Consider the following 11,054-nt stretch of genomic DNA (forward strand, 5'->3'; position numbering starts at 1 on the left):
GTCCCATGTTTTATAGGGCTGCTGGAAGCACAAAGCATCATAGTTGACCATCCCAACATCCACTGCCACCCAGACCCCCAGCCTGGCCTCAGGATCTTCAATGAACATGCTCTTCTGAGTCGGCCTTTCCCCTGACTGCAAATGGGGAGTAGGCAGAATGACAGAAAACAAACACGGTTCTTCTCCAAACCGAAGAAGAACTCAGAAGCACTGGTCGGTTACTTGTGAAGCTGCTGGTGGAAAGCCCAACGCCAGCCCCTAAGTTGGGTCAGGAATGTTTCTGGAATTGAGGCTTCCTGGTCTGTGGAAGTGCACCATTTCCTAGTTCATGTCTAGTATCTCAGGGTACAGCGCCAGCTCCATAATTGTTGGGCTCCAGTGCAGAGTGGAAATACGGACTGAGAAGGCAGGAGAAAACCTCGTCCTCTCTTCTGAGGTTTCTCAGCCTTGTTACTTAACATCGAGCTTTCTTAGGCAGAGGAATGCTCCCTGGGGCAAGTGCAGATCCTCCTGGACACCCAAGGTGTCCCCTCCAGGCTCTGTGTGGGACAGAGGATGGTCATGGGAGAGGAGGTGCTTGTGCAGGAGAGCAAGATGTAGGTGAGCTGGGGCTTCCCAAGTCTGGACCTGTGCTCTCTGGTGTCATTGGACTTTACTTACAAAACCTATATTCAGAAATGAAATCATTGAGGATTTCAGGTTGGTGGCCGGAGAGCATTAACCCTCATTTGTGGGTCCCTCTGAGCATAGCACCTGTGGGACTGTTAGCACCTGCGCCCACAGCCAGTCCTCTCCACGTGTAAGCAGTTTATTTCATAAGCTGTGCCGTTTCTAAGTCCTTGTGAAGCAAACGCGACAGTAAAGTGCTTCACTCAGAGACAGGCCCCTGCAGGCAGGCAGCTCACTGAAGCAGCAGACGTCGAGGCTGTGATTAGGAGGTTCGTGCCCTACCTAGTAAAACCTCAGATAGCATGGCCTGCTTTGATACACACCATTGCATTTCACAAGTTTTCGTGGAAAGCTAGCATTTTAGCATTTCCAGGGTGAGAAGTTCAAGCTGAGGTGATAGGTGTTGCTTGACTAATTGCTGAGGTGTGACGAAAGTATATAGACTCCTCGGGAGTTCCAGATTTGTCCCCAGTGTATTTTTCGTTGTCCTCAACTGTATCAAACTTGGTCACAGTTTCTACTTGTAACTTGTGCACTTGAAGTAGGCACTGCTTCCTCAGAGGGGCAGTGCGGCCCTTCCCTGAGCTGGAGCGAGGCAGGGCGAGGGGCACAGGAGTGCCTGCCAGGCTGCGGGCCATTTCAGACTGATGGCGGAGGCAGCCTTGGGCTCCTGGCTCAGGGTGGCCTGTGAGCAGGACTGACTGGGGGGTGGGTGTGTGGTCCTAGCGTGTGCAAAAGACATCGTGGGGTAGGGGGTGACTGGTGAGTCACTCACTGATCAATTAGAGGCAACAATTCAAGAAAGATTGTGTCACAAGTTTCAATGTTTCTATCATATATTAGAGGAACCTGGTGGAAGCAAATGCTGAACTTAAAGTGGCTCCTTGGTTTCAGTCCTCCTCAGTGTTCAGAAAGACGAGGAATTTTCTTCCATTTTTGCAGAAGAGAAAAAAGAAGCATGGCCTGGGGCCCTGGGGTGGTTCAGTTGGTTAAGCGTCCGACTCTTGGTTTTGGCTGAGGTCGTGATCTCACGGTTCAGGACTTCGAGCCCCAAGTCGGGTTCTGTGCTAACAGTGCAGACAGAGTCTGCTTGGGACTCTTTCTCTCCCTTTCCCTCTGCACCCCCCCCCCCCACTCTTTCTGTCTCTCTCTCTCTCTCTCTCTCTCTCTCTCTCTTAAAAATAAATAAACTTTAAAAAGCAGCCTTGCTGTCAGGACTCAGTTGGGACTGGAACCCATTTTTAAACTCTCATGTTAATGTTCGAAGGAATGCTTGGTTGAGTCCCGAAGATTCTCTTTTGCCAGACGTGCTGGCTGAGTTTCTCAGGTTCCTTCTCTTCTATGATGTGCCACACGTGCCCTCTCTGCGCTGAGGACACTGAGGCGTGTCTCCATCCATGCTTCGCTAAAGGGCTAGGGGACATCCCCCTGGGGTGGTGGCTGAGGGACACCTCACGTGTCACGTGTCCACTTAACCTGTTCCCCACCCCCGCCCCCCATCCACCTGCATCTCGGTAACTGTTACCGCCGTCCCCTCAGCCCACACTTAGCACTGTGTCTACAGGCTGTTTATTTCTGTCTCCGAATCCAGGCCCCCTCCGTCCTCACTGTCCCTGAGGTGCCAGTGCTACACGCCCTGGGCTCCTGAGGAGTGTCCTCGCTGCTTCCCACTCTTTCCTCTTTCCCACTCATTCCCACTCTTTCCTCCCAGTCTACTCTTCGGTGTCACTGTCTACACGTTTCCTCAAATGCGGAGGATGCTGCTGCCCTCCGTGTTCTTGGTGTCGCTTGCTGCTTATCCCAAATCATTGATGGCCTCGGGGCACTGTCCACCCTGTGAAACACAGTTTTATTAACACAGCCTTTTCCTTTGCGAACCGTGAGGTTAAACTATCAGATCTTCTCCTCCTTCACGTTAGATTCTGTCAGTTGTCATAGGTGAGTAACTGACGTCTCATTTCTTTCCCTAGAGAACTGGTCAGCAGCTCAGCTTAGTGCCTTTGTGGGTTAGTTGCATAGGCAGAAAGATTTCAGACGATTTTCCAGGCACCCCTTGGGATTGCTGACACAGGGGAGGTGATGTTGCATAGGGGAGGTCCTTCCTGTGGTCCTCTTCTGCCCCTCGACTGCAGGTGTGGCCATGGGACCTGGCTCCTACCTTCTGTCTTTTCTCTCCGCCTTGGGACCAGCAACGTCTGAAATGGGGCCACCACCTTTCCTTCACCTTCCCAGAGTGAAGGAAACGTAGAGCAGACCAGCTGCTGTGGAGTGGGTGAATGCCAGATGCCAGATCCAGACCTTTGTTTCAAGCCACAGAGTTCTGGGGGCCACGTGTTACCACAGCAGGATTTGCCTTGCCTGCTGGTGGGTGTTGTGCATCAGGACATTCAGTGCTGTGCTGAGGGGGTGTGGTTTGGGAGATGCTGCTCTGTGAGAGTATTGCTGTGTTAAGAAGGGACAGATGTTTTTCCAAGGGGAGAAGAAATCCAGAGTACGGAGTGTGTTATCACTACAGACCACAGCTTCTTAGGTCGTAGTTTGGGAGCCCAGTGACAGGATCGTGTGTATAAGTAACATGTCACCTGTGCTGGGCGAGGGAGAGTGTGCAGGTGTCAAGATCACTGTGTGAATGTGGCCGTGATACTGCCCTGGGTACCCCCAAACTGGGGTCATACTGCTTAGCCTGAGGCCCAGGACGAGGGTGAGGAGTCCATGAGAATTACGGTGAGGTGACATTTCATTAACTGTGTTAAGTGTCCCACCAAGTTGTGCTTGGAATTTGATGGGACTCTGAACTGTCATAGAGCCCCACAGAAGAGAGATGATGATGAGGGTGTGTCCCAGAGCAGGGCTCCAGGCTGTCAGTGGTGAAGGCCCGTCTGTTGTGGACGGGTGCTTCCGTGCAACACAACCACATGAGCAGCTGCGAGAGTGAGACGGTTTCTGAACATTCTCTGTGTCTGTGCTCACCTTGTCACAGCTGTCATGGATGTCCTGAACATTGTGCACAATTCTCAGCCTGGCACAGATGGCCTAGGTCACTGAGCTTTGCACTGGACATTTTGAAAGTTTCCAAAATTATTTTCCTTTTCTTTGAAATCACTTCAGACTTCATAGAAAAGCTGTAAAAATAGAACAGAGAATTTCCATTTTCCTGGGGTCCCCAAATATTAACAGTTATCACACTTTATCTCTCTCATTTTTTTCCTGAAAAAAATTTTTTTCAATATTTATTTTGAGAAACAGAGAGGGAGAGCATGACTGAGGGGAGAGGCAGAGAAGGGGGGTAGAGAGCAAGAATCCCAAGCAGGCTCTGCACTGTCAGCATGGAGCCTTACACTGGGATCATGACCTGAGCTGAAACCCAGAGTCAGATGCTTAACCGACTGAGCCACCCAGGTGCCCCTGAAAAACATTTTTTCTTTAATTGAAATACCACTTTTTATTTTTATTTTTTTAAGTTTACTTATTTATTTGGAGGGAGGGAGGGAGGGAGGGAGGGAGGGAGGGGGAGAGAGAGAGAGAGAGAGAGAGAGAGAGAGAGAGAGAATCCCAAGTAGGCTCCATGCTGTCAGCACAGAGCCCAGTGCGGGGCTCAATCGCACAAACAACCAGATCATGACCTGAGCCGAAATCAAGAGTCAGACGCTTAACCGACTGAGCCACCCAGGTGCCCCCCCCCCCCTTTTTTTAATTAAAAAAAAAAAAAAAATTTTTTTTTAGAGAAACTTAATTTTCTTTAACATTTTTATTTACTTTTGAGATGGAGCGAGCAGGCTCACAGTGGGGGAGGGGCAGATAGAGAGGGAGACAGAGGATCTGAAGCAGGCTTCAGGCTCCAGGCTGTCAGCTGAGAGCCCCATGAGAGGCTCAGACTCACAAACCATGAGATCATGACCTGAGCCAAGTCGGACGCCTAACTGACTGTGCCACCCAGGCAGCCTGAAACTTAATTTTTATCAAGGTCCTTTGCATACATTTGAAACCATCAGCTGTTGTGTTGCTGCTATAAGTTTTGATTTGTGGTTCTCAGTTCTCAGAGGTGCTCAATACATCAGGCCGATGTCCTGTGATTTGACGTTTCTGGTTGTGTTTTTACTTAGGGATTTGTGATTCTGCTATCTGGCTTTTCTCACTGTTCATTTCTTAATCTTTCCTTTTCCTCTATTGTCATAATTGTCAGACTCTAGCAAACAAGTTCATTATTCTTTTTTCTTTTTTGAGAGAGAGTGTATGCACATGCATGAGCAGGGGAGAGGTGTGTGGGGGGAGAGAGAGAGGGAGGGAGGGAGGGAGGGAGGGAGGGAGAGCATGAATGAATCTTAAGCAGGCTCCACGTGCAGGGCTCGATCTCACAACTGTGAGATCATGACCTGAGCCAATATCAAGAGTCAGATGCTCAACCGACTGAACCACCCAGGAGCCCCCAGATTCATATTCTTACACTGAGCTTCATTACACATCTTTTAGAATGAATTAAAGTATTTTTAAAGAACACCTCAAGTGAGGTATTGTGACATAAGTGTGAGACACGGGCATTCACACCCTTGCTCTGACCGGCAGGCACTGCAGGGAAGTGGACCAGTGTGCACACATGTGATGGGCCTTCCAGCCCTGAAATTCAGGCCACTCGGTGGTGTGGAGAAGGCAGAGGCCCAAAGAGGATCCCCTCACGCGGGTTTACCTTCACCTCCGTGCTGTTCTAATGTTCTGCTGCTCTTTTTAGTTTTGTGAGGCAACTAATCAAAGTAATTGTGCTGTTTTTTTTATTTCCAGCTTGGCAGAGTCAAGTGGTGGTCATGCATCTACCCTAAAGGGGAACAAGGATTTCAGAACTAATTGAACTCTGTAGAGAACTTGAAAACGGTTTTAGTGTATTTTGCTTTGAATGTAATCTACATAGAAAAATCAGTTATCTTGGTAACATGGGTACCGACGTAATTACAACCCAGGTCAAGAAATAAGCTATTGTTAGCACAAAAGTATAGAAAACAACACTGTGAACCCCCTGTCACATTATTGGCATTATGCTATTTCTGTATCTACCTACGTGGATAGCTTTTTTAATTTTAAAAAACCACTCTCTATTGAGGTATACTATTTGTACAGAAAAGCATAAGTGTCATACGTGTATAACTTGATGAATTTCCACAAACAGGAATTCACTCAGGTAACCAGAACCCAGATTAAAAAACAGAAAGTTACCAGGATGTCTGGGTGGTTTTTAAATATGTTTCCTGGTTCATACACACATGAAGTTTGAGCTTAGGTGAAAACAGAGATTTCACGATTTTCACCTGTCAAGGAGGTGGGGTTGGTGGCAGCAGTGGCCAGTGGTGGCCAGGATGGAAGTCTTGCACGCCGTTGGCCAGAGGCTAGCAGCAGGTGGCCTGACAGCACCTTGCCCTGGAGACAGCCAGGGGACAGGGAATGGGCTGTTCCCAATTCCACCTTTAATCGGATACCTCGGGACTCAGACGCAAAGGAAGAATGTCCCTGAGGGGGCGGTACCCTGCCCAGAGGTAGCACTCAGCCGCTTCTATGTGCACAGATGCTGTGGGTGGGTGATGCTCCGGAAGAGTGTAAGCTGAGGCCCTATGTGGAGGGTATGGTCTTACTTTGGGAAAAGCGGAACTAAACGTGGGGAGTCGCGGATCTGCCCCGTGAGGGAGGGCACAGCTCGCCTCTCTGTAGTTCCCGTGCTGGGACCCCGCAGGGCCGCGTGGCTTCTGCACCGCTTGGCGGCCAGGGAGGCATGGATGCTGTTGCTCTGCTTGAGGCGGGCTTTCTGGAAGTGCTCAGGGTGGCGATGGAACAAGTGGCGGGGGGACTACAGATACTGTCTGCGGGAGAAGGAGGTGTCCATCGCTTGAAGTGGGGCAGAAGGTAGCTTGGTTTTTTTCATCTTAATAAACATTTGAGTGTTTGACAAAAATTACCGGAATTAATCACTGAGATTCTTTAAGAGGGAGATGCTGCCATCTCTGCCCTGTGGGTGAGGAGACAGCCACAGAGGTGGCAGCTCTACAGGCCCAGAGGCCTGTGTGCCGCTTCTCACGGCCCGGCCTTCCTGCTGATGTGGGAGTGAGGAGTTGTCTGAGGTGGGGGCTCAGGTGCTGTGCGTGGGAGGAAAAAGGAGGAAAACCTATCTTTATTTCCACACTTGTCATGTGTGTTGTGCTAAAAGTTTAGTGGCCACCGGGGTCATCATCACCTTTTGTAAGCCTAGAATTGATTCAGATCTCATACCAGCGTTTGCAAGGTGTTCAGCTGTGGGCTTCTCACTTGCTTTATTCATCATGTCATCTGCTTGTTTTTATTACCTTTTTAATATGTGAAACTGGGCGTTTTTTAATTCCACAGGTGTGGGCTGAGGGTCTGTTTCATATAAACCGAGAACTCTTCTAGGCTCCAGGTTATAGAAGTGAACCCAGCAGGCAAGGGCTTTGCTCTCCTGGAGCTTTGCATCCTATTGAGGGTGACAACAAGCACCTGTGGGTGTAACTTAGAGTCACATGACCTTAGTGAAATGAAGAGCAGGACAGGGCCTTCAGGGAAGGCTCTTGGACAGGTGGGTGAGGTGTGGGAGGGAACCTCCCTGTAGGAAGCAAGGGCAGGAAGAGACAAGAGGCAGGGGTGATGAGGTCTGACTCAGAGTCGGGTAGGAGCCTCTGGGAAGTTGGGAGTGGAGGAAGGACGGGGCGGGAAGGGGTAGTCCCCAAGAGCAGGCAGGAGGAGGCTGACTTTCCCTCTGGCCTTTCCCATGCAGACCTTTGGGGTTTTTTAATGGTTATTTATTTTGAGAGAGAGAGATTGTGCTTGAGAGCAAGGGAGGGGCAGAGAGAGAGAGGATCCCAAGCAGGCTCCACGTTGTCACTGAAGAGCCAGACAAAGGGCCTGGTCCCACGAACTGTGAGCCAGAATCAAAAGTTGGATGCTTAACCACTGAGCCACCCAGGAGCCCCCCTCATGGCAGTTTTGTTTTTAAGTTTATTTCTTTTAAGTGAGTGAAGGGTGGGGGGAGGGGGAGAGAGAGAGAGAGAGAGAGAGAGAAAGAGAAGCCTGATGCCAGGCTTGAACTCATGAACTGTGAGATCATGACCTGAGCCAAAGTCAGACATCTGACAGAGCCCCCCAGGGCCCCCCCCCACCCCCCGTGGCGGTTTCAGTTTGCCTTGCCCTAATGGTTAGTGATGTTGAACATCTTTTCATGCTTATGTGCCGCTTATGTACCTTTAGCAAAGCGTTTTTGTTTTGTTTTGTTTTGCTTTAGGTTTTTTTTTTGCCAATTTCTTAGTGGATTGTTTTTCTTACTGTCACTTTTATCTAGCCTTTATAGTCTGGATAGGGGTCCTATGTTGGATATGTGATTTGTAAAAGTTTTCTCTTAGAAGGTGATCAAGGCTAAGAAGTAGCCTTTTCAGTGCCTCAACAGGGTTTCTGGCAGAGCAGATGTTTTCAGTTCTGATGATGAGTGTGTTTTGAAGGTGAGAGCTGATGGCTTAGCAGGTAGACTGGGTGAATCCTGTTTCTGGCCTGAGCAACTGGGTGATGCCATTCACTGTCACGAGGAGCTCTGGGGAGAAGCTGGTGTCGGGTCTTATTAGAGATGACCAGTGTGGGTACAGAGGGGGGCATCAGGAAGGCAGAGATTAGGTCCAGAGGGCAGGAAATGTGGATTTTTGAGTCATTTGGCAGTGTGTAGAGGGGAGAGTCATGGGCCTGCATGAGCTTGTCCAGGCAGTGGATGCGGACAGAGAAGCATAGAAGCTGGGCCCTGAGTTTGCGGCATTGGACATTGAGGTGTAAGGGAGGAGAGTTCAGCAGGGATTGAGAAGGAGCCCTGAGAGACAGGAACAGGGAAGGTGTGGGTGCTGGGTATCAGGAAGGAGGCAGTCAGGGTCTGCTCTGCCCACTGAGGCTGCAGGACTGACTGGTGTGCCGCATGAGGGAAGTGAAGGGGCAGGGAATCCCGTGTCGGTGCATTCAGAGGAAGCCAGGCAGCAAGTGTCAAAACCCTGCCAAGTGGCGTCCTTTCTAACCCTCACCTAGAGTCTTGGGAAGTATTGCCTTGAAGACATCACCAGAAGTGGGAGGGATGTGTGCCCTTCACATTCTGGATCTTTCCTTGGCAGGCACCCAAGGAGGACAGCGGTGGGCAGAGCTGACCACCAGGATGGGTCCCCCGGGATAGACACACAGAGGTCAGCTGAGTACCATCAGCTGGATATTTGGTCATTTATATACACACAGGTCAGGTGCTGTTTAACTGGGTGTGAGATCAGACACAGACTGAGTCTGTGGAGCTATTTTTAAATTTTATTCTTTAAAGATGTTTGGCTTGCATTACTTTTTTTTTTTTTTAAATAAATATACTTGAGATATGTCAAGGAAGCTATATTAAAGGTGAACCAGAGTATTGAATTAAAAGCCTTTTCCCCCAAAATTTAATATCTCTGGCTCTTGTTTGCTCAGTGATAAAGGTGATGGGATTTTTCAAAAAGAATACTTTCTTAATTAAGAAACAGCCACAAAATTGCATTGCTTAATGATCCAGCTATATTTATGTATTTATTTTATAAGTAATAATGCAGATTAAGTCACATTTGAATTTTTTCCTTCTATTTGGATGGTCTAAACAATGTATTTGTTAGGGCATCTGGGTGGCTCAGTTGGTTAAGCGTCTGACTTCAGCTCAGGTCATGATGTTGCAGTTCGTGGGTTCAAGCCCCGCACTGGGCTCTCTGCTGTCAGCGCAGAGCTTGCTTGCGATTCTGTTTCCCTCTCTCTTTGCCCCTCCCCCCACTCACATGCACTCTCGTTCTCTCAAAAATAAATACACATAATAAAATTTTTAAAAAAGAATGTATTTGTTTACTAGTGTTTTAAAGTCATGAAATGCCTTTTTGTGGCTTCATTAAGTGGTTTATGACACGCAGGGTGAGGTTGAAGTGGACTTTCTCAGTGGCTTCTTCACCACAAGATGAGGCTCCAGTGCATTTGGGGACACTTGGGCTCTTTGTCTTGCTTTAGGTGGGACACCGTGTCCTCTGGTCTGGAAGACAGGTGCTGACAGTTGGCTTTTTTTTTTTCTTTTTCAGGTGCACGTTTAGGTTCCCAAGCACAAACATCAAGATCACGTTCACTGCCCTGTCCAGTGAGAAGAGGGAGAAGCAGGAGGCTCCTGAGTCCCCAGTGAAGCCCGTGCAGGCCCACATCTCGCCCCTGACCATCAACATTCCAGACACCATGGCCCACCTCATCAGCCCCCTTCCCTCCCCCACAGGAACCATCAGGTACAGCAGCTCATGTGGTGGGCAGGGGTCACAGAGGGTCGGGTTGGGGGCGCACGCATGCTGAGATGTACGTGACCACGTCCCGATTCCGTTCCTTATCTCCTGCCTTGGGACTTGCAGAAGCTGTCATAAGTCATAGTCATGGGCAGGAGCGCACAGCAGCCAGCACCCGCTCCTTCCCCAGGTGGACCCTTCACCTGCCATTCAGTTTCTGAACACCCTTTGCTCTCAGGTTCCTGCATATGAAACACAGTCCCCAAACGTTCCTGACTTTTTCACTTATACTCTCTGTATTGGAGTGTAAGTTGAGAGAATTGTGATTTGCCACGTTGGTCTAAACTCTGAGCTGTTTTCCTTTGCATTTTGAGTTCTTTTAGTTTGCTGCAACCTCATGTACATTCTGAGGATTTGTACTTTGGATTGATGAGTTTGACTGCAGTGAAGCAACAAACTTGTGTCTGTCATGATGTCCTAAGAGAGACTGGGTGCTTCAGGAAGTAGAGGTCAGCGGCTTTGGGGCACACTCTTGGTGCAGAACCCGGAACCCAGAGCACAGTGGTCAGCTCATGCTGAGCTCTCAGAGGACAGCAGCTGAGGGTCAGGTCGAGGACGGCCACGGGACCCTGCAGATGTGCGTGCTTAGAGCAGGCGAGGTCGCCTCGTGGGCTTGAAGTGCGGCTCTGCTGTGATATTGCAGGGCTCAGCTGCGCTGGTCTCCTCGGACTCTCTTGGTGCTTAGAAGAGGGGGTGGTGTGTATTTGGGTGTCCTCTTAGCTGGGAGTGATGCTGGGTGTGGAACAAATGCCTGTACTACTCTCTGGAGTCAGGCTCCTGCTGATGAGCTCTGTCCCAGCTGGCGCTGCGTGTGGCAGAGCCCGGGAGGGCACACGGGAAACTCGTGTCTGACCTCTCAGTCAGACACTTCCGTTTCTTACCTTAAAAACGAGCATCAGCTGTGGGACTTCCAGAAGGATCTGTGTTGTGTTTATTGGTGAGTGGAGGGAGTGGCGAGTGGACTGGCTGTGGCTGCTGCCGCTCCAGCTCCAGCTCCAGCTCCAGCTCCAGCTCCAGCTCCAGCTCCAGCTCCAG

At 49.6% G+C, this 11,054-nt stretch overlaps 1 protein-coding gene across 1 annotated transcript in view; it reads left to right on the forward strand.

The window, feature by feature from the left end:
• The first annotated feature begins 555 nt into the window (after nt 1-555).
• FOXK2 (forkhead box K2) overlaps nt 556-11,054 on the forward strand; it is a 38,021-nt gene continuing 27,522 nt past the window's right edge. Inside the window, exons 1-2 of the mRNA XM_040456784.1 lie at nt 556-596; nt 9,771-9,965. Of these exons, the coding sequence (XP_040312718.1) occupies nt 556-596; nt 9,771-9,965 (236 nt within the window). The remainder of the gene's footprint in view (nt 597-9,770; nt 9,966-11,054) is intronic.

The sequence above is a fragment of the Herpailurus yagouaroundi genome, unplaced genomic scaffold, assembly GCF_014898765.1.
Source record: "Herpailurus yagouaroundi ecotype Mexico unplaced genomic scaffold, PumYag 217, whole genome shotgun sequence".
Taxonomy (NCBI): domain Eukaryota; kingdom Metazoa; phylum Chordata; class Mammalia; order Carnivora; family Felidae; genus Herpailurus; species Herpailurus yagouaroundi.